Source organism: Pan troglodytes, chromosome 10 (assembly GCF_028858775.2).
Source record: "Pan troglodytes isolate AG18354 chromosome 10, NHGRI_mPanTro3-v2.0_pri, whole genome shotgun sequence".
Classification (NCBI taxonomy): Eukaryota; Metazoa; Chordata; class Mammalia; order Primates; family Hominidae; genus Pan; species Pan troglodytes.
The window spans coordinates 88,231,148-88,256,210 of NC_072408.2; the positions used below are offsets into that span (position 1 = coordinate 88,231,148).

The 25,063-nt window shown below is 34.4% G+C and overlaps 1 protein-coding gene across 50 annotated transcripts in view; it reads right to left on the bottom strand.

The window, feature by feature from the left end:
- PPFIA2 (PTPRF interacting protein alpha 2) overlaps nt 1–25,063 on the bottom strand; it is a 505,598-nt gene that overhangs the window by 177,597 nt on the left and 302,938 nt on the right. For 36 of the 50 annotated variants that reach the window (XR_010148373.1, XM_063786935.1, XM_054664543.2 and 33 more), the window contains 3 exons: nt 21,148–21,249; nt 9,043–9,207; nt 3,842–3,916 (listed from right to left, as the gene is read on the bottom strand). Coding sequence is in view for 49 of the 50 variants with exons in the window: in XM_063786935.1 (XP_063643005.1) it covers nt 3,842–3,916; nt 9,043–9,207; nt 21,148–21,249 (342 nt within the window). In the remaining variant the exon portion in view is untranslated. Of the gene's footprint in view, nt 1–3,841; nt 3,917–9,042; nt 9,208–21,147; nt 21,250–21,938; nt 22,020–25,063 lie in introns of all 50 variants that reach the window. The other 14 variants (XM_054664549.2, XM_063786939.1, XM_063786936.1 and 11 more) reach the window with 3 other exon arrangements.

Genomic DNA, 25,063 nt, shown 5'->3' on the forward strand with positions numbered 1-25,063 from the left:
GCAACATGGCAAAACTCCTCTCTACAAAGAATACAAAAAAAAAAAAAATTGGCTGGGCATGGTGGCATGCAACTGTAGTCCCAGCTACTCGTAAGGCTGAGGTTTGAGGATCACCAGAGGCTAAGAGGTGGAGGGTGCAGTGAGCCTTGATCGTGCCACTGCACTCCAGCCTGGGCAACAGAGTGAGACCCTGTCTAAAAAAAAAAAAGTTAAATCTGATGCATCAAATAAACGTTTCTCCAGCTCCTTGCTCATTTAGTCATACGCAGGACTTTTGCTCTGGTTCCTGATTATTCGGCTCTTAATAATTTTTTAAACTTTTTCATGAAAATTTGCTCTTTTTTTAAAAACTATCTTCTTCAGTTATTACCTCCAACATTCAAAATCACCTAGTTCTTATCCTAAAGCTGCTAATAGTATGAATTTTTCTAAATGTATTTTGTCAGGTTTCTAAATATATCTTCTTATCATCAATACATGATGCTTTACTTACAGTGATTTCTTATACCAATTGCTGTTACTATAGAGAATCAACAACTCAAACTGCAAGTGTCTTCTGATTTTTTCGTATTTCATTTTGAAATATCAATTTTATTAAAAAGTTAAAGTTGACTCTTTTCTAATTACTCTCTTAAAAGAATCACTATTGATAAGTGATTTATTATTAGAAAACTAAAGTAAATTTTCTTTATCGCTGGGCTTGTGAATTTCTAAATAGGGATTCGAGTTAAGCCACATGGACATTAGTTAAAATCAACAACAAAACCAAAATGGAAGTTAATAATGAGCACGATAATTACTAACAGACATGATTTTTACTTATGCAAGTGACTCTTATTTGTACAAATGATTTTAAACAAAACAAATGGCATTCAGAAAAGTCTGCAGTAATACACAGGAATGCTAAAAAGTAAAAATTTATTTTATCTATGTAAAATCAATCAAATGTACCACACCGCCTATAGGAGACTATAATAATACTTGAGGGATAAAACTCTATTCCAGAAAACAGTGATAAATCTTTCCTCCACTTTTGTTCTCAAGGGCTGCTGTTCAATTTCATGTATAATTGAAGTAACTACTTAGTTGCTATTCCTGGAGCAAATTTTCAGAGCCTCACTTTGAGAGAGTCTGGCTGTGTTGCCCAGGCTGGAGTGCAGTGGCGCGATCTCGGCTCACTGCAAGCTCCGCCTCCAGGGTTCACGCCATTCTCCTGCCTCAGCCTCCCGAGTAGCTGGGGACTACAGGCACCCGCCACCACGCCCAGCTAATTTTTTGTATTTTTAGTAGAGACAGGGTTTCACCGTGTTAGCCAGGATGGTCTCAATTGATCTCCAGACCTCATGATCCACCCGCCTCGGCCTCCCAAAGTGCTGGGATTACAGGCGTGAACCACCGCGCCTGGCCTATGGGACACTTTTATTTCAGCTTACTTTAGCCAAGTGGTCTCATCACACCTTTGTTTATGACAAACAGAAATTCTATCACGGTCATATTAAGCCATGCTTTTATATTAGTAGCCACCAAACTTTTTGTTTGTTTGCCCTTATCAATGAAATATTTTGAGAAATGCATCCAAAATGAATGTATATTTTATCACACATAAAAATCACAATTAACATTAATAAAATATAATATGAATACACATTTTACGTTTTTTTCTGATAGTTCCAGGAACAAGTGCACCCCATCCTGAAGATAATTTATCAACCCCATCTCTTTAAAAGACTGTGTACTCCTTCTCATTACCTATTATTCCAGAGGTTCTTTTCTTCTATGATGACTGAGAGGTACTAATCTCTTATTTCTTTTTTTTTTTTTCCCCAAACCATCCTGTTTACTAAGCTGAATCTGGTCATCAAAAAGTTTTCTTTCCTTTTTAAAAATGGCTATTTCATCATTTATGGTTTTAACACTACTAGCCTTTAATTCACATAGAGTTTACTCTCCTACTAGCTGAAAGTCCATTATTTCTAAAGGTTAAATTGCTATGGCTGGGACAAAGAAAAGCATATATACACTCATTTAATTAATCTAGCTTATTTTGAAGAACAAAAGAGTGGCTGGGAGTGGTGGCTCACGCGTGTAATCCCAGCACTTTGGGAGGCCGAGGCAGGTGAATCACGAGGTCAGGAGTTCAAGACCAGCCTGACCAACATGGTGAAACCCCGTCTCTACTAAAAATACAAAAATTAGCCAGGGGTGGTGGCACATGCCTGTAATCCCAGCTACTTGGGAAGCCGAGGCAGGAGAATTGCTTGAACCCAGCAGGCAGAGGTTGGAGTGAGCCAAGATCGCACCACTGCACTCCAGCCTGGGTGATAGAGCAAGACTCCGTCTCAAAAAACAAAACAAAAAGCAAAGGAGTTTGTACTGAGAAGATTTATTGAGTGGTTTGAAAATGTGTATTTGTCTGTATGCATAATGTATATGTAAACATTATCTTGTTATAAATCCCTTTATAAGACTTATCTTTACTGATATTAGCCTCATATATTGTTATAAATCTATTTATATTTACTTATTTTTTATTGATCCATAATAGATGTACATACTTTGGGGGTACTTGTGATAATTTGATACATTCATATAATGTGTAAAGATCAAAGCAGGTTATTTGGAGTATCCACCACATTAACTATTTATCTTTACTTTTTACTAGGAACATTTAAATTCTGTCTTCTAGCTATTTTGAAACGTATATTAGATTAATGTTAACTATAATCAACCTACTGATCTAGATCTATGGAACACTAGGTCATATTTCTTCCATCTAACTGAAAATTTGTACCCATTAATCAACCCTCTTCATTATTCCCTCCCCTCTACCCTTGGTTATTTAAGAGTAAGAAGATTTTGCTAATTTATATTAGTATGTCCAATACTAGTAATACCAATATTACATTACTGGAATAAACTTGTAGGAAAAATGCAGCCTTATAAATGTCAGAGAAAAAGAGAGATGGGACTATTTTAATTAATGGCTGACACAGGTTAAACTTCTCTGTCTCTCTCTCTCTCTCTCCCTCTCTCTCTCTCTCTATATATATATATATATATAATTTTATTTTATCTATGTAATATCAATAAAATGTACCACACTGTCTATAGGAGACTATAATAATACTTCAGGGATAAAACTATATATATATATATAGTTTTATATCTTAGGTATTATATACATACATATTTAGAGAGAGATAAACAAATATAGATAGATACATGTATATATAAACAAATTTATGTACTCTCTATATATACCTAATTATCCAAGATAATTTGTGCGTTAAAACCCAAGAGAAGTAAAATCTTCCGAAGATAAAATAACTCTTTAAATCTTAAAAAGATGATTGAAAAAACTTTTTTGGGGGTTGTGAATAGTAGCAGAAGTGGATTCAGTGACGTCACTAAATATGAGTACAGTGCTTTTAGAAGATAAGAATAGGCAGGACCTGAGGGCAAGTATATCTCTCCAAGGAGTTCACTTTTATTTGTAGCATTTTCTAAGTTTAACAGTTATTTGATATGTGTTCCAATTTTGAGCTGTGTTTTCCTTCTTGAAACGACTGATGTTCTGCCTGTAGTCTTTCTAAATCTTCATCTCACTAGCTCACATGTCACTAGCTTTTGATAATTTTCCTTTGGTCTAGTAGTGACACATATAAATAACCAAAAATCAGAAAACAAGACTCCGGCAACTAATTTCAACAAGCCTTGTTCAATGGCATAGACAGAATGTAATTTATTTTTTGTGACAGTTATAATAAAAGTGACGTGAAACACAAGGGATGTAATGTCAGCGATATTGCACCTCAAAAGAGGAGAAAGTGTGGCATGTTACCTCCTGATTAGCAGCAGCTAGTTCTTCTTCCAGTGCAGAGACTCTTTCTAAAGAAACCCTCAGTCGCTCCCTTACCTAGAAGAAAAATCAAAATATGTGCAGTAATGTACATCCCATACATATTAAACTGTGCTGAATCCATAATTAACATCATCAGAGACAGTCAATTTGGCAAATTATTAAAGTATTTATATCCCTGCGTGGTCAGAATACTAAATCTGGCAGAAATACAGTGAATGTATTGTCACCTCGTATTGTCACTGTATCAAGGGATTCCCTTGTAAGCAAATGCTTTTGGTAGTTCCCTGATAGAGCTTCAGGTGGGGTTGGAGATTGACTTGTCTTGCTCTGAATTCTGATTCATAGTAAGTGGAGACAAAGTTTAAAAGTATATTATGAATTCATCTAAAAAATAGTCACTGTTTAAGCATGACAAATAGGAAAAAAAATACCCCACCTTTTTCTCTACTTCTGTAAAATAACAAGTGAATTTTCATTTGGTACTTAGTATCTAATTTCAAAAATTATTTGCCTGAAGGAAAGGCCTTTTAAAACCTGAAAAATGTTCTTCGCTTCTCTGTTTTTTATTAATTAGAGGTCTACTTTGTTTTTGAGGAATTGTAAACTACTTAAGTATCTTGGAATTTCCAACTAGCTTCCAGATACCAAAGGTTAAACCATTGTATTTTATAGAACAAAAATCTCTGTATATTTTAGTTTGAAAGTCATAATTTATGCTTGTTTCTTACATAACTGAAACTCGAAGAAGTATTTCATTGATTCTTGCCTTCTTAGAACTTTGTTTTCGTTGTTTTATGTTTAGATCTATATATATGTCCTGATATATATATATATATATATATATATAAAACAATTCAGAGAAAGAAATATTGCTGAATTAAAATGAATGACTATAGCAGTTTAATTTTCCTTAAAAAATCAAAAAACTTTATAGCTTTAACTTAAGATGCAATTCATGGTGGGTTTTCGATTATTTATAAATTAACTTAGATTTTTCTTGGGAATGCTATAGTATTTGTGCAGTTAAGATGTGTTTTAACATATAATTATATTCCTATGAGCTTTCATTTTATTAACTGACAGCATATTTTAATAAATGGTATTTTTCTCCTCTAATAAGATTTAACTGGGAATATAGATTAAATTTATAAAATATGTAAAAACCCAGATACATAAAAAATTAAATTGGAATTATAATATTATTTTTCCAGTTAGCAAACAAACAAAAAGTCAGTAATGTCCTATTAACCTAGAATCCTATTAGGAATTTTTAAGAATCTAAGTCACATTTTAGTATTGTATTACAATACCATGTATATTCAGATGAATGGATGCATTTAATTCCTGAAATAGACCTTGAATCAGCAATAAAAATATCCAAGTAGGGGTTTTAATATTAATTATATTTTGTTATGCTTAAATTCTCTAAAAACAATAATACACATATAAATGGAGACTTGATGTCTAAAAGAGTTGCACAGGATCTTTCATCATATTGAGCTAGAGATTAACTGCCAAGTATCATTCCTGTTAGACAAATATCCAATTGTTAACAAAATACATAGGATTAATGCTGATTAATAACCAAACACTAGTTACATAGCAGGAAATCTTCGATGATTTGATTTGGAGAATACTTTTTTATGAATTTTGAATACATGAAAAAGAAGCAAATATCCCGAAGCCATGAAAATGAGCAGGACAGCTGATGTGTGGAATGCATATATCAAAAAACATTTCAACAGACGTGTGATGTTTAACAGGGATTCCCATATTCTAAAATACCAACTGTAAAATACGGGTGTCCTGAAGAAGGCCTAGTAAACCTAGTTGATGAGAACAGCAATATGAAGCAATCTAAATATGTTAATAATCTCTCCATACACAACGTTGATCATATCACACTTAAGCTGCTGTAGAGAGAGGAAGTTACCGTATTTTAAAATATCAACACATTAAAATCTTTCTAAAAGTCATTCGCATAATATAAGAAATGGTTGAATCTAGGCTACATGGTAGGTTAATATATCTTTGTTTTTTTAAACTTAAACTCTTAGAACTGTTCCAAACTGTTTTCTATTTACTACAAGTTAAGCATTTATATTTTCATTATAGTGAGTTTTTAAGGAGTAAAAGTTATCGAATTTATCCAACAATATGAAAATGAAATAATCATCTTTCATATATTTAGAATAGTGGTTTACAAATTGAGATTATGTTGTCCACGAAGTAATAAATCTAAAACTGTTTTACAAGAAAATAAAAAAAATTCTGAATATATTTTGAGTTATGTTATAAATTGAAAAATTGATGCTGTGAATATCAATAATGCAAACTGAAATTAATATAAGGCAGGGTTGCATTTGGGGAATTATCACTCCTACAACAGAAAATATTCTTGTGGAAATCTCCTCAGACCAGAAGCTCTAATTCATTTTTGACACTAAGATATTTGATAATAAAAATATATAGGGAAGGCATATATATTTAATTTGTTTTGGTTTACATTTCCCATACATGTCTGATATGTTATTTTTAAATAGTCAATGATTTCTGAGTAATTGAATAACACAAGTATATTTCTCATGTTCTCCAACCCTTGGAAGTGGTAAATATATTGTAGAGTAATTTCAAAATTACTGATGGTCTTAGCTAATTATGAATATTCTATGCTACAACTTGGTGGCTGTATAAATAATTGGACATTAATGATGAAAATTATGAATCACTGCAACTCTCTACAGCTATGCTCAATCCTTGTAGAGTTTATTTAGTTCTGCATATGTACTAATCCCTCTATGATAAAGTTGTTTGTTTCCTGTCCCCAAGGCATGGTTAATTGCATCTGTTTCTGACTATATATATATATATATAGTATTACTTGTTTATATATCTATATCCACATCCCTCCTCATCCCTGTGAGAAGCTGTGAGTTACTCTTAGGGAAATTGTCTATGAAGGCACTTAGACACATATGAGTCCCTCGACAACTAAATGAAATGCTATTGTAAACAAGCATCTGGATCAACAGGTTTGAAAGTTTATCAAATGCTGATGTTTACTCCTGCTAATAATAATATTCATAAACGTTCACTAAGGACTTGCCATATGCTAAGCACTGGCTGAAAGCTTTGCATATCAGATCATATCTAATCCTCATGATGACTCTGAGGTCAGTACTAGGATTATCTTAATTCAAGATAAGAGGTAATTGATGCTTTGAGAATGAATGATCAAGTCACTTCTCCAGATCTGTCTGACTCCAGAGCCCCAACTCATTTCTTCTTTAGGCCACTGAGCATTACTTGTTGACAATTAGTCCAGTTGTCCCTGAACTCACCAATGTTCAGAATACCTATGGTGAGTTAATACATATTATTATAGCTCCTAGGGTCATACGATGGAACAACTCATATAGTTATGCTAAACCCACTGAACTTCTATAAAGTAAATTATTTCTAGATTACGTTGTACAACAACCATTTTTTTCTTAAATGTACTCACACGACCAGGTTATTTGTCTTAAGTGCTGTTTATTACCTCTATTCTGATAAAGAATCATTCTTTTGTAAAAGCATCCCTCAAGTGATATGGGAATGCTTATGGGACCATCTCAAATCATACATTCTCTAGTACCTTCATTTAAGTCACTTAAAACTCTTGAATTTTCTCTGAATAGGTCCTTCTCTTCTTATAGCTCTGGGTTATTTTCTGTGTGGGTCCTGCTGCTTAGAGTATCTTTCTCTGCTTAAAAAACCCTTAATCATTCTTTAATACCTAGATCAAATGCCACCCTTTCTTGAAGATATCCTTGTCTTTGTCATTACTCACACAGTCACAGCTTTTTCTGTGGCTACATATTGTGATGGAAATACATCTGTTTTGAGTTGTTTTTCATTGATATGTGAATTCCTAGCACTAACTCTGAACTTCTCAGTCATAGTGAGCATATCTTATTTATCTCTGTGTGTCAAACATGTGCTATGGAGTCTGACACATACTAAAAATTCTATACATATAAACTCTTGCAAATTCTTAGCACTTTTATAAAAAGAGAGGAAATATAATATGAAACTAAATATTGAATATTAAATAATTATTTGATGTCATATTTAGCAAGAATTTTTATATAATATTCATTTCTGTTTTATTCAAAATAATTCTTATACTAATTGCCTCTCGTTGCTAAAATAAAAATAAGATACAATTTCTTCTTAATACTCTAGAAGACAGAATTATAGTTATCCTTACATACACACTCCACATAATCCCCTGTTCTCAGAACATCTGAAAGACCAATGATAAAAATATAAATGTATATAAATATTAAATAGAACAAAAATATTTGCATGCTTAAAAACTAGATATAACTGGGAAATAATCCCTAGTTTGGATTTTAATGCTCAGAACTTGTCGGATACTTTACAATGAAGTGTCCCAATTTCCACTCTAACTCCTAAAGATTTACTAATTTTTAAAAGTTCAGTCTTTGAAATTTCACGAAATTGAAATATGTCATAAGCCTTCCTAATCTCCTAAGGATATTATCATCATATTGGTTTATATATGTCAGTAGAACTTATTTGAGTAACAGCTAAGAGAAGCTTACAGCTACTTTTAAAAATATCTAAATACAGGTTTTTCTACTAATACTTTGTGATGTTACATGCAGAGAATATTCAAATGAATATTTAAAACTATGTTATTAGAGACATTAGAAAATAAGACGCTTCTAAAATAAATGTCTAAAAGTTAAAGTACATCCAATTTGCATATCAAAATATACATAATTTTCAGTTAGTGGTCTCTTATTTTGGAATCTATAAAGAAAGACCAAGTTGGGGGGGTGAGGGGAGAGAGAGAGAGAGAGGCTCAATAATAATATTAAATGATATAACATTTTGAATGTCATCTGAAGTAGGGTTATAATGTACCATAATAGAAGTCTAATTCTGATAAGCCATAGATTCAGTGGTTTAGAAAAAGAAGATGTTTATGAATATTACCAACATCCACACAGTAATCCATTTTCACTTTTAAAAAATGATTTTTCATATAACTCAAAAGTGTTCCTCAACTGACTGACTTTAGGAGTCAGGTGAGTCAATGGATGAAGACAAAGAGCTTGATGCTGATGACAGAAGTGTAGTTAAGCTTGAACTCTTTTTCCATACTATACCTTTTCATCCAAGGCCTTGTGGTGCTCAAACAAAGATTTCAGTGCCTTGAGAACTTCAACTTCACTGGATACTCCTGAGGGAGACTGGGCTTGCCGCTTTACCACTGTCATTCTTAGTGATCTTTCATGTCGTGACACAAGGCACTCCAAATGCTCCAGTAATAGCTATTGGGTTTAACAGAAAATGCAATTATCTTATGAATACAAGTCATAAATACTTACAAATGACTTCCCCCTTAAATTATTGCAGGCTTACATAGTATCTAATGTTAGCTGCAGGTTACACTGCAAGCAGCAACAAGGAAGCACAGACCTGTTTAAAACAGGGTTTATAAAATACATTAAAGATAAATAGTATTTGATCATTTAACAAGTTACTGAATTTAAAAATGTAATGCAAATGTAATGCAGTCCTTTAGCAAATGTAATAATTTCAGTACGAATTCAGCAGAAATAGAACACTTGGAAAAATATGTATGATAATGATGAAAGAACATTGCTTGATGCATCATGATCTTTTTAGAGGATCATAGTGACAGTCAAAATTTATTTCATTTACATATGGCCATTAAAATAATTTGAATTGAATAAAATGAGCATAATCATTATAATGTTACTTTAACTTAATCACATGGTTTTATTCACAATTAGTCTTTAGATTAATTATAGAAAAATATATGCAACCAATTAGAACATACTAACTGAGATTCTCAATTGTCAGTTCAGGAAAGGAAGTTAAGGATACAGTTTTAAATTGCCTGTGTTAGAATCTATGATTTCCCAGAGTAGCCTCTGGGGCCATGACAGAGGTGGAGGGAAAGTCCCTGAAGACTTTCCAGGCTGTTTCAGGCTTTACACTCTTAGCTTTTGCCAGAGGAGTTCTGCTTTGAAATGTTTTGTGAATTGGGGTTTCATATTTGCTTTCATTTCAAAAGGAAGTTCTACTGCTAAAAAACAAAGATATGCTTCACTTCGGAAGCATAGTGAAAAGCATAGGCTAACAAGTGGTGTCTACTTATGCAAAATAAAGAAGAAAATAAAGCAGAAATTACCCAAACAAAAGATTTAAAAACAGATATAAGACACTGAAGGTGGAAAGAATAAAGAAAACAACTTTATTTTTTTCTTTTCAAGATATTTTCTAAAAGTTTAACTGTAATGAAAAATTTTGGTTTTCACTATACCACTGTTAGATTCATTGTCACGTATTAGTATCATATTTTTTGGTTGATTTCTCTACATTTGCTGTCACTAATTATGACTCAAAATGTTAGAAAACTTTGCCATTATTGGGCACAAAGAACACCAGCATCTGAGACACTAAACATGCATAAATCAGTAGATAAGAGTCACATTTAAGGATCAAAATAATCGCCGGGCACAGTGGCTCACTCCTGTAATCCCAGCACTTTGGGAGGCCAAGGCAGGCAGATCACGAGGTCAGGAGATCGAGACCATCCTGGCTAACACAGTGAAACCCCGTCTCTACTAAAATAGTAATAATAATAATAGTAGTTTTTCAGTATGAAAATGACCTGAAATTTTCAAGGAGCCCTTTAAAATTTATCAATCTCTGATTATATTATGGTATTCTATTCTCTCAAATTCTTCAGATACATGTATTCATTGCATAAATCCAAGCTGTTTTACATAGGTTGTGGAGATTTGCATGAACTTAATAATGTCTGTTTTTCCAGTGGCATCTGATGTCAATCTTTCACTGGCAAACTATGTTCCAGACTTCTGGCCTACTTTTAGCTCCTCAGTATGTCAAGCCTTTGCTTATGCTGTACCCTCTGCCCAAAGCTCTCCTTCTTTGGTTCCTCATTTAACCAGCTCTTTCTCATTCTTTAAGTCTCAGCTTAAACATCATCTCTCAACAAGGCATTTGCTCACTACTGTCTAAAGTAAGTTTCTCCTTTTCCCCACCTCCGCAAGTCTCTATTTCAATCCCTTACTAATTTTTTTCACAATATTTTATGATATGCAATTTAAACAAATTTTTCTACCAAATTTCATTCTATTTTCCCATTGCAATAAAAACTCCATGAGAGTTGGCACAGTGTCCGCCTTAATCCTCTTGATCCTCTCTGGATTTGGGTGTTAGCTCAATTCCCAACATCTATAGGTATGCAATTAATACTTGTTGAGTGAACTGAAATATTAAATGAGTTAAATTTACATACCTCATATAGTTTTATATATCTCATACAGATTTGGCCTATATGAAAGCTAAGCCTGTGGCCATGGTTAATTGGCATTATTTCCTAAAAGCTTAGGCTAATTAACATTATTATGTACATCTATCCTTCAATCTGATGACAAAAATAATGAAACCTTTACAACACAATGAAAACTGTTTTTTTCTAATTGTAAATTAGAGTCATCTTGCATAATATAGTCATTCAATAAACATATCAGCATCCAATTTTGCACAATACAGTGTAAGATTTAGAAATATAAAATATCCACCCTCTAGGAAAAGAAACACAATAATGATGCTATAAAGGATATCTGTTATTAGAGACTACCTAAATCTTTTGATCACACTCTTCACATTTGGCAAGTGGAACTTTTTAACTGCTTCTCCCTACCCTCATGTCCTCATTGTCTCTTTACCCAGCTTAAAGTTAACAATTCAGTATTTGTAAGCACTCTCTTTCATGCTCCCTCAGTTTCTAGAACCTGATCACTTGCCACTACAGCCACTGCTTACATTTGTGTCCAAGACCTATAATCTCCCCCTGGATTATAATGGCTCCTTAACTGGTCCTCCTCCTTTCAGCCTTTCATCTTCAGGCTATTCTTAAAACACTATTTCAGTTAAAATGTGAGTTAGGTCATTTATACCTCTGCTCAAATTTTTAATGTCTTCTTATTGAGCTCAAGTGAAAGTCAAAGTCCTTATACATCCCAAAGGGATCTAAATTTTCTGAACTTATCTCCTATTTTTCTTCTTGCTCATTCTGGTATAGCTACATTGGCTGCCTTGCAGTTTTTTGTTTGTTTAGTTTTGTTAGTTTTGCTTTTAACAGGCTAAACATCCATGTCCCCACAACAGGGGTTTTGTACTTCTTCTTTTCTCTAACTAAAACATTCTCTTTCAGAAATCTGTATGACTATCTCACTTCACCTTCTCTTTCATATTTTAACTCAAATGCCACTTTTCAATGAGGCTTTCCCTGGTTACCTACAACATTGGATATCTCCTTCCTAGCATATTAAAATGTTGCTTTGTGTCATTAAGTTTTTGGATAGTTTGTCATATCATGATAGGTAATCAGAAAACCTTCTCCCAGAGGATCTGTAACTATTTATTAGAGTCATAGTACTATGGACAATAAAATATCAAAGTTTCTTGAATATTACCTCTGAGCTAGGAGTAATTTTCTGATCCTCACTCTGTAAGAGTCTTCAGTAACCTGGTGGACAAACTGATTCACCTTGTAGATATCAGCCTATTTCCCTTGCCACCATGTCATATTTCTCAATGTGCATAAAGAAGTGACCATGGTTTCAGGGTTATAAACCTGACAAAATGGGCTTCCCACGATTAAGACTGATGGAGATACCACCATGGCTGAATGGCCCAGCGGCAAGCTGCAGCCATTTAACTTGAGCCCTGTCATGATAAAGTACAGCTGGAGACCAGCTGTTCACCATGAAGCAAGCATATTATATCAAATACTTTCTATTAAAGAGAAGGCAGTTTTTCCTCACTATAATAACCCCCCTTTTTGGATATAGATTTGCTTTCTCTAATGACCATACTTCTACCAGAAACACCATCTTACCGAGTTTTTGCTTACAGTCATGTTATCATATACAACATTACTTCAGACAAAAAAAAAAAAATCTGATTTTACAGTGAAAAGAGTAATGCAATTGATGGATGCTCCCAGGGACCCCTGATTTTTATCACACCATTTAGAAGTAGCTGAACTTATAGAATGGTTAAATAAGCCAAGACTTTTTTTTTTATTTTTTGTTATCATACTGTAAGTTCTAGGGTACATGTGCACAACGTGCAGGTTTCTTACATATGTATACATGTGCCATGTTGGTGTGCTGCACCCATTAACTCATCATTTACATTAGGTATATCTCCTAATGCTATCCCTCCCCCCTCCCCCCGACCCCATGACAGGCCCTGGTGTGTGATGTTCCCCTTCCTGTGTCCAAATGTTCTCATTGTTCAATTCCCACCTATGAGTGAGAACATGCGGTGTTTGGTTTTTTGTCCTTGCAATAGTTTGCTGAGAATGATGGTTTCCAGCTTCATCCATTTCCCTACAAAGGACACAAACTCATCCTTTTTTATGGCTGCATAGTGTTCCATGGTTTATATGAGCCACATTTTCTTAATCCAGTCTATCATTGATGGACATTTGGGTTAGTTCCAAGTCTTCGGTATTGTGAATAGTGCTGCAATAAACATACATGTGCATGTGTCTTTATAGCATCATGATTTATAATCCTTTGGGTATATACCCAGTAATGGGATGGCTGGGTCAAATGGTATTTCTAGTTCTAGATCCTTGAGGAATTGCCACACTGTCTTCCACAATGGTTGAACTAGTTTACAGTCCCACCAACAGTGTAAAAGTGTTCCTATTTCTCCACATCCTCTCCAGCACCTGTTGTTTCCTCACTTTGTAATGATTGCCATTCTAACTGGTGTGACATGGTATCTCATTGTGGTTTTGATTTGCATTCCTCTGATGGCCAGTGATGGTGAGCATTTTTTCATGTGTCTGTTGGCTGCACAAATGTCCTTTTGAGAAGTGTCTGTTCGTATCCTTCGCCCACTTTTTGATAGAGTTGTTTGTTTTTTTTCTTGTAAATTTGTTTGAGTTCTTTGTAGATTCTGGATATTAGCCCTTTGTCAGATGAGTAGATTGCAAAAATTTTCTCCCATTCTGTAGCTTGCCTGTTCACTCTGATGGTAGTTTCTTTTGCTGTGCAGAAGCTCTTTAGTTTAATTAGATCCCATTTGTCAATTTTGGCTTTTGTTGCCATTGCTTTTGGTGTTTTAGACATGAAGTCCTTGCCCATTCCTATGTCCTGAATGGTATTGCCTAGGTTTTCTTCTAGGGTTTTTATCGTTTTAGGTCTAACATTTAAGTCTTTAATCCATCTTGAATTAATTTTTGTATAAGGTGTAAGGAAGGGATCCAGTTTCAGCTTTCTACATGTGGCTAGCCAGTTGACCCAGCACAATTCAAGCTTGGACATAACACATTGCTAAGTAGGAATTCTATCATCCTGGAATTAGTATATCCTCAGAACTACTGATAGAAGTAAGATAGAGTTTCTTTCTTGGAATAGCTATGGGTCCATGTATGTAAGTCCAGAAACCAAGGTTTATAATTGGAATTTATAATTGCCAACTAGGACCTGTGACTAGTGGAGAAAAGAGTATCATTCCTTTTTTGTTGACACACACACACACGCTCACATACAGACACACACACTATATATACACACACGCATGCATGTTTGTGTGTGAATATATATATATAATGTACATTAATACATTATTCTCTTTTCTGTTTTCTGTACCCTGTTACCATATTTTACCCATTAATTATCCCCATTTTCTACCCCTCCCCCTGACTGATAGTTCCTCACAATCCGAATCCCATCTTCCCAGTAACATTTCTTGGGAATGTTTACCACTAGGTGGCAGACCTGTGACTTAAGATCAGTCAACCAGACCTGACCACCCTGGGAGTTAGCCTGAGGGGGCAGAGAGGAAACATGCTGGGAAGGGGTAGTGGCAGAGGCTGCGTGTTTCTGGGACTGGGCTTGTGAGAAAAATTTACAAAGCTAAGAAATGTGGTCCTAGAGACTGTCTGAAAGCTCAGTTTAGAGATTTCTTATATGCTTTAATTAATGTCTTTATTTAAACAGCCAAGCTATATACTCTGTTTCGTGCAATTAGGAACTCTCATCTACATGATAATAAAAACCAAATATGTTTGTATTAATATAAACAGACTCCTTAAGGGATGAACAATTTCACTTATCCCCAATACCAAGGAAAATATTCTACATAATAAGTACTTAATACTTGTTGAATTGGGTTAATGATAAACATCAATTATTCAGGTTGAAGAATATGGACAAAAATGTTCTCATCTGGCATATATATATGGCCTAATTTAAGGTTAAAAATAAAAGTAAATAAATTAAGAGTACAAAAAGTGATACTTAGCTAAGATACCATTAACAATCTACTAATTACACACCTTCACTGGGAGCTACAACTTTAGCCTAATATTTAATAATTCTCACAGAAAGTACAAATGGAACTCTCTTTGGTATACTCAAAGGATTGTAGAGACTATGTGAATGGCCATGAATCCTATGTTTGAATTTTCTTTAAATGACCACAGGTTCTATGTGTATACACACATATGTATCATATATTCACACACAGACACACACACACACAAACGCACACATCATGTGTCATTGGGAATTTTTTGGACTAAGTTTTGCCTTGAAAAGCAAGATGGCCTAGGTAATCTAAATCTTTTATTTTACTATGATTCTGTAAGGATTTCTAAAACTATATAACTTCCTATTAGATCTTAATTCAACAAAACCTTGTGAACATTTATTTCCAATTATAAACGGCACTGAAACAGAAACACATTCTTCCCTGTAGACTAATGTGGCTGCTGTAATATGGTCATATAGCATGACATTAACATCTGAAAACAAAAACCTTTAAATTGGTTGCCTTCTAACTCAACCCACTCCATATCTTTTACCCTCAAATATCGTTTAAAATCCCATATGTTTCTTATGCCCATGTTTGATTATGAAATTGAAATAGCTGTTGGGAGGGCGTATGTCCTATCCTATTTACTCTTGTACTGATCATATCCTATCATAGAACTTTCATAAAAAACTATATACGCACATGCATGTACACACATGTAGAATCTTTATCTGCTTTCAGCTGAGAAGGTCTTCCTTTTCTGAATTGGACCGTATTTTCTACCCACTGATGAAATACGTTTGGATGACATTATTAACTTGTATAGGCAGAGATTTGTCAATAAGAAAAAATTTTTCTTTAGTAGTGATGGGTGTCTAATTGTATCTCAATATCTGTTAAGATAATTCCTTTGGCTCAAAACAAAAGTGAGGGCATGGTAAGAAATGTGTTAAATGCAATTATGTCTTCTTTTTAAGTTTATGATCCATGAGATTAAGTTACAGCTTTATTATTTATAACTAGGTATTAATACTGTTTCTTGAAATCATAACTTAATATGAATACTGTTTCTCAAAACCATAACGTTTTCCTTTTTTTTTTTACATTTTTTTAAATTATAATTTAAGTTTTAGGGTACATGTGCACATTGTGCAGGTTAGTTACATATGTATACATGTGCCATGCTGGTGCGCTGCACCCACTAACTCGTCATCTAGCATTAGGTATATCTCCCAGTGCTATCCCTCCCCCCTTCCCCCACCCCACCACAGTCCCCAGAGTGTGATATTCCCCTTCCTGTGTCCATATGATCTCATTGTTCAATTCCCACCTATGAGTGAGAATTCAAAGTCACACAATAGTTACATTCTAAAACATTATGAACAATTTAAAACATCCTTTGAGATCTTCAGCTATAAAAATAGTTGAAACAACTCCGACAATAAAAATGTTCTTCACACTGACATTCACAGGCAATAACTATACAAAAATTCCCAGTTTTTCTTTACCTCTTCATTAGTTCAGATAACTTTGTCAAAACATGTCTTATTGATCATTTTGAGTTGAAATAACATCAGGAATAAATTATTTTCTATAAATATAACCTTCTGTAAATATATACTTGCCAAAGTATGGTCAGAAGAGTTTTAGGAATAACAAATTTTGTTTCAATATTTTTTCTATATTTTTATCAGTATAAAAATATTGAACAAAAGCTTCTTTGTATGTTTCTATAAATATCCACTATAATTTTTTGAAATTTCTATTTTTGTATAATTGTTTATAATATTATAATGATTTTATTGGGATATTCTTAATTTAATAACTTGAGGCAGTTGGATTTAAGAACAACTGCAGTGATGACTGATTTTCTTTCATTCACTCAAATTTTTGCAATGTCAACGAGGTGTTTCTGCGGAGAAAACATAATACATAGCCAGGCCATGCATTTCAGCTTTGACCTCAGAATAAAAACATAGCACATTGACTTTCCACATGACTAACACAAAATAAAGTAGGATTGAATTACAAAAATTTAAATAGGCCAGGAGCAGTGGCTCATGCCTGTAATCCCAGCACTTTGGGAGGTGAAGACGGGCTGACTGCTTGAGCCCAGGAGTTCGAGACAAGTCCAGGCAACATGGCAAAACCCCATCTCTACAAAAAATAAGAAAAATTAGCTGGGTATGGTGGCATGTGGCTATAGTCCCAGCTACTTGGGAGGCTGAGGTGGGAAGATCACCTGAGTCCAGGGGACTCTAGGCTGCAGTGAACCATGATTGTGCCACTGCACTCCAGCCTGAGCAACAGAGTGAGACCTCGTCTCAAAAGAATTACAAAAAGAAAAAAATAAATTTGAACAAACTGTATTCTTCTTTGAACATAATACCTTTGCATCACATGTGAATTGTGGGTGACATAGGAATATGATTTCTTGAATACATAGTCTGTGGGTAAACTGAGAAGGAAGTAGTGGACTCTCTGGGTGTTTCATTTATAAGCCATTTATAGGCCTGGGACAAGTTACTTACTACCTTACTTTTCTCTTGAATTAAATGGGGATAATGAGATTGCTGTGAGAATAAAGTGAGTTAAACATGTAAAACATTTATAAAAACATTTAGATTTTAATGTTAGCTATTATATTATCATTATTACTCTCTATCTTCATTCAATTCCCACTGGAACTTCTATTTTCTATTTTGGGAGATGGTATAATTCATCCAAATATCATTATACAGAAGGACTTTTTCTGATCTATTGTTTTTGATAACATTCAAAATTAATACAAATGACCCCATCCACACATGGTTTCATGGACTGGCTTTTTATGTTATTTAGCTCAGTTCATGAACATATCCTAACTACTCGATGTAAAGTGAGCCACAAGTTGATCAGAACTTTGGAAATCGGAATGCTCAATTACACTTTATATTTTATTTTATTTTATATATTTATTTATGTATTTATTTTTTGAGATGGAGTCTCCCTCTGTCGCCCAGACTGGAGTGCAGTGACACGATCTCTGCTCACTGCAATCTCACCCTCCTGGATTCAAGCGATTATCCTATTTCAGCATCACGAGTAGCTGAGGTTACAGGCATGTGCCACCATGCCCAGCTATCACTTACGCTTTAAATTTGCTCACAATCTGACACCAATTAAAGTTTCTTTACATGTGAGAAGGAAACACTAGCTTGTTGCTTTGTCTCTATGACCAGCACACAGATATTTATAGCAAGAAGAAAAGCACAACATCTAGAAAGAGAAACAACTATAAAATCCATAAAAATGGTTTTATTTAGCAACATTTGATAAGGCATCTGGTGTGAAGAGAGACATATTTGATTTTCAGCTCTGGATATACTACTTCTGGGGGATGGAGGAGGGTGAGAGGTGGTTATGTAACTTAAGGAGTTATTATATAATTAATACTGTGTACAAGGGGGTTTTCATAAATCTGTTTTCCTTGATGTAGTCAACAACATCAACAACAAAATCCTCCACATCACTGCTTTGAAGAAGGTAGAAATGTATTTTCCAGCCTTATTCATATTTTCAAAGTAACTATTATGCATGGTTGAAATCAATGGCTTCAATATCTGTTATTGTTATTTTAAAGGAACTTTGTATTTTTCTAATTTTGACTCCCGAATAGGTACTTCACATGTGGCTCACCTTCCTCCCTTTATTATCCAAGACTCCTTTGCAAACACAATAGCCTCGGGTATTTCTGGTTCTCATGGGGTTCAATATGATGAAAATTGTACGGATTCTGTCACCAAATCTCTTAGCTCTCTAAAATTCATCACAATTAGATACTGTGGTGGTCTGACTGTTAAGCAATGTCCTCTCTAGCTGTAGTAAGTCTTTGAGTAATAATGCTGATGGCCTCATGGTTAGTGCATGGGCTCTGGATTTAGACTGCCTTACCTTTCAAATTCATTCTTTGCTATTTACTAACTGTGTGACTTCTGGCAAGTTATCTGACCTTTTCTGAGCTCACTTACCTGGTCTGTAAAATTGAGATAATTATAACATCTCCAGAGGGGTGTAGAAAGGAGTAAGGGGCTGAAGAAAAAAGGCTAGATGAACCTACACAGCTAATAAAAGAGTGTCTGATGCATTTTAAATGTGAGCATTAGTTATAAACCTAACCAAAGCTTTGTATTTCCCTGCATTCTCAGCTTTCTGCTCCTACTTTTACATTTGAGTGTGCTGTGTTAAATCAAGGAATGTAGTCTAAAGTACTAAAATATAACATAGTGGAATAGGGCAGAATAAATGTCATGGTATAAATAAATTTTAAATTTGCACGAAAACACAGTGTTAAGTTAAAAAAGTCAAGGGTAGGAAATATATAGAGAGGAAGACAGCAAAAGAAAAAAAAATTGTCTGATACCTGATAATATGATCTAAACTGCCCTTGTTATGCCCTGTTTGAGGCAATCCATTCGACAGGTTCATCAGAGTATCATTGAAAACCAATTCAATGTATGCATGTATGTGAATTCTCTTTACCATAAAATAAGACCTTGATAAATAAGGACATAAATTCAGTTTGATCATGTAACCATTATGCAAGCAACCCTATCTCTCATTAAAGGCACAAGCTCCCAGTTAGTAGAACTGTATTTTATATTACTCTCTAAGACTCATAAAGTGAATAGGCCATTAGCTATACCTATTTTTTTCAGGATTGATCTATTATAGCTATAACATTTAGACTATTTTTCACCAACTTCGTATTTAAATTGAACTTACATCCACATAGAAGTGGTTTTTTTCTACTTCCTTTTAGTAAACTGTACTCCTCTATGGGTAATGTGGTAATTTACATGTTTATAAAATTTAGTGATTTTTTTCTCAAAGAAAATATAGCATGTTTATCAAATTCTGAACTTTAATGTTACATGGCATGTCATATGCTTGATGGAAATACATGGGTTTCCAAAAGTAGAATCTAGCAAATTCCATGAGTTTCATGAAATCAGAATATCATGGCTGGACATTCCCTTGGAAATTTATTAAAACATAAAGGCACTCCTCTTTTAATGGGCAGATTTTTTTTCAGTTTTTTTTCTTGACACTATTTTTTGTTTCCTTTTTATTTTATTTATTATTATTATTTTTTTGAGACAGAGTCTCACTCTGTTGCCCAGGCTGGACTGTGGTGGTGCAATCTCGGTTCACTGCAGCCTCTGCCTCCCAGGCCCTCCCAAGTAGCTGGGACTGCAGGTGCGTGCCACCAAGCCTGGCTGACTTTTGTATTTATAGTAGAAATGGGGTTTCACCATGTTGGCCAGGGTGGTCTCGAACTCCTGACCTTAGGTGATCCGCCTGCCTTGGCCTCCCAAAGTGCTGGGATTACAGGCATGAGCCATCGCGTCCGGCCTTTTTTTTTTTCCTTTTTAAAAAAATCTTCTGCTGGGAGGAGGTGAGAACCAAACCCAGGCCACTCTTTTGTAGCAGCCCTTAATTTAAACTCTTCCTCTTTTCCAAAACTCTCCTCTTTTGCCCGTTTCCAACCTCTGAGGGATTACCCTACCCCCAAAACAACCTTTTGAAAGTTTGAAACCCATTATTGAAATCCAGATCTTCTTTTTAAAGCCACATAAAGTAAAGGCCAGAAGGAATGTGAACATTTTGTAAAGCAACATAGTGATTTAGTAGCTGTGACTATAATTTAGGTTTCCTGTCTTTTTGTTTTGAGTTTTATAGTATATCCTCCTTTACTTTAAGTAACTGTGAGTTACTATCTGCTTAAAGTAATTCTAAAGTTTTAAAGTGCATATATTTTCTTCTTATATGTGTGTTAGATGTAATGCATTGAACTACAAATAGAATTAATTCCAAAAAGGCTACTTTACACTTACTCTTGTGTTGTTTCTTTCAGCTTTAAGTTCAGAGATTTCTTCTTCCTTTTCTAGAAGTTGTTCCCTGCAGGCATTTAATTCTTTTGTCAGTGCAGCAAATTCCTGGAAAAGTAATAAAAATATTTGAAGAAATATTCAAGATCTAAAAGCAGAAAAACATTCAAAATATAAATTTCAAAATGAAAAGAATGGGGAAAAATGACCCCATTGACTGGTCAACATATGTTGCTCTTATGAAGTATCTTAAATTCATTATTCAAAACATGCTAATCCATAATATGCATCATATGCATTTTATTACAGTACACTGCTTAGATGGGTGTATAAAGTATATTTCAAAATATATCAGATACATCACACTGAGCCTAACGTTAATATGATAACTTATTCCTAGAGTAAATTTAAGTTTGGCTAATTTTATGAACAGCTCCCAAAATCTTACACTTTAATTCCTATACAGCAATGTTTATACAGAGTACAGTGGATCTTCAGAACAACCGCAAAAAACCCTGCTAAACGTGCTATTTTGAGATTAACAAATTTATTTGTTAACAAGATGAAGCAGGGGAATCTACCTTTTTTCTTTTTACAAAATAATAAATATGCCTAAGATTTGATAGCATTATCTAAGATTTTCTTATTAATTTGCGTATTGCTCAGTCTTTCTAAAAGGTAAGCTCCATGTGGACAGGGGCTTTGACTTGTTCACGGTTACACCACCAGTGTCTAAGACATAGTGGGAGCTCAAATGGTATTTATTTTTAGTTGATAGAAATAGGTCATATTGTTACCAAAAAATTGGGGATTCTGGAGTAATTCTGTCTTCATGTGGTTAATGACACTGTGAAGGAATCTTCATTGGCCTCCTTCCCCTAAATGGGATCAGAGATCATATGATATGGTATTTTCACCAATAGGTGGAGAGTTTGTTAACACACAGAAAAGGTTATTTAATAAGAAGACCAAAAAATTCAACTATTCTGCTATTCTACCTTATAAATAAATATTTATTTTTTTAAATATAGTAAATAGATCCATATTATCCAAACCCTTTAGAGTGATTTTCAGTAGTAACACTGATGCTTATCAAATATTTAAGTATTTGGGAAAACTTAGGTCCATGCTGAGAAGTCACTCAGAAGATTAAAAAACATAAAATGAAGGAGACAGGTTTGGTTAACCTAACCTCCAGGGAGGCAAATTTAATAAAAAGTAAATGAATATGATGATTATGCAAAGCTGGGGAAGGTTTGGAGTTTATATTTTTGTTTGCTTCAAATCACTTATTTTGCTTAGTTTCTCTAAAGGGCTTCAGCCCAAGTGAGTACTTCAAAGATCTCAGAGTAGGCTTCAGGGCTTAGATTCTAGATGACAGAGTTTGTTGTTGCTTTTTGGCTGACATAGGGATAAATGTTTTCTTCCCTGATTGCCGCATGCTTAAATGTTGCTAATACTCTGAGCATATTATTTAGGTGGTAAATGGAAATAAAACAAATAGAAAACAATAAACCTTTCTCTAGAAAATAAAATTTTCTTCATATACGGTATAGTTTTGATAGAGAAAAGAAGTGATACCTGAAGATTCTTTATTGCACATTATTAACATGTAGGCATTCAGAAAAAATCTTACACTTATGTATATTATAAACATTGACTAAGATAAAACATAACATCTGTATATTTATCATACTAATTATAAAAAATGTATGCATCTATTAGAATTTTAACATTAGATATCTCTAGGCGGTGAAATTATGAATGAATTTTGGTTTTTGGCTTCCACCGAAGTATTTCTATCATCAAACTTTTTACAATGGAGAAATATGTTTTCGTGCTTTGAAAATAAGAGAAAATATAAACCTGTAAGTGCACTGAAACAATGAAGTTTTTAAAGCAGAGGGGAGAAATTAGTGAAGATATTATAGGCCACAGAGAGCTCAGCCTTTTTTATTATCATGGCAATGATTCTGAGTAGGCTAGTGACTCCATGTATTAAGATTAGTCTTGCATTTATTAACTTCCTAGCAACTTTCAGGCACTACTTTCACATTTATTATACCACCTTGCTCTCTAAATACCTAGTGAGGAGGTCTCACTCCCATCTTATGGCTCAGGATACTGAATAATGGTAAGCTGTAGGTCTAAGTTCACAAAACTCACAAGCCATAGGGAGTGAGTTAGTTCTGAGCATCATTCTCCACTGCAAGTTTAGTGCTTTTCTACTATTTCATTTTGAACCTAGTTGTTTGTTGGGTTTATATTATTCAGATCTGGAGTACATTTATAGGTACCCTTTTTCCTTATCTGAAACATTAAATAATATTACTACTGATATGGTTTGGCTCTCTGTCCCCACCCAAATCTCACGTTGAATTGTAACAATCCCCACGTGTCAAGGGCAGGAACAGGTGGAGATAATCGAATCATGGGAGCAGTTTCCCTTCATACTGCTTTCCTGATTGTGAGTAAGTTTGAGATCTGATGATTTTATAAAGGGAAAGCGCTTTCACTTGGTCCTCATTCTCTCTTGCTGCCATCATGTAAGAAGTGCCTTTCACCTTCCACCATGATTGTGTGGCCTCCCTAGTAACATGGAGCTGTGAGTCCATTAAACCTCTTTTTCTTTATAAATTACCCAGTCTCGGGTATGTCTTTATCAGCAACGTGAAAAAGAACTAACACAACTACAATTATCTTGCATGATCCCCCTTAATTAGTCCAAGAGTGTGGGGAACTAGAAGGTCCAAAGTATAGTATACCTTCCACACAGAGCAACAAGTGTTAGACAAGTTTGTTCTATGTATCTGAGACTGTGTAGAGGCAGATATCTCACATGGAGTTAACCACCAAACATTTTAACACTTTTCCTCTGACAGTTCTCTTTCCTATACCTATTCTCCTTACCGTGAACATGAACTGAGCCTTACATCATCTTACAAAGATACCACTAACAGCAAATAGGGTTAACATTGATTGCAAACTTACAGTATGTCAGGTCCTCTGCCAAGCAATTTATATTAATTACCTCATCTATCCTAATAACACACCATAAGAAACTACTAAAATCTCACTGATGCCTAGAGAAGTTAAGTACATCGTGCAAAGTTACACACCTAGTCCATGATGGAGCTGGGCTTTGAACCCAGACAATCTAACTCATACTGGGTGATTACGATAAGTTGTTTGTTTCCCCTGACCACAGGCTTTTCCCTTCTGATTTGTGTTTCAATTTTTGGAAAAATTATATTTCCCAAGGTCATCAAACTTTCAGTGCTTTTTACCTTCAAATATATCAAATTTAAACCAACTTTAACTTTCAAAATTCAAACCACCCAAAACATAACCCTTTCATAACTAATTAGCTTTATTAATTACAGAACAATAGCAACTATTAATACCACTTTGAGCAGTTGGCACTTTGTTTTGCCATGCCCCAAGCTAACCATTTTACATGAATAATTCCATCGACTCCCTATTTTTCAGATGAGGACACTGAAGCTTAGCAGTGATGAATAACTTGTTCAAGGTCACAGCTCAATATGACCCACTTTGATTCTAAAACGTTTAGATTTCTGCAACACTGCCTCCTTCTGGCTAAAAATGAAGTCTCTTATCAAATGTCTCAAGCATTCCGGGATTATCATCCGTCTAACTATCCAGCCATTCATACAACATTTGTTGACCACTTACCACATATCAGACCCTGTGCTAGATGCTGAAGATATGAAGATAACATAGAACAGTTGTTGCAGTTGACCTCATAGAAATTTCAGAATTCACATTTGAGGCCCATCAGGGATCCCCATCATTAACCAGCACTCAAAACCCATCACCAAAGTGCCACACACAGAGTAATACCAGTGTATGCCCTTTAGAAGTCATATGTCCCTCAAAAGCCTCCTTCTTAGACGGTCTA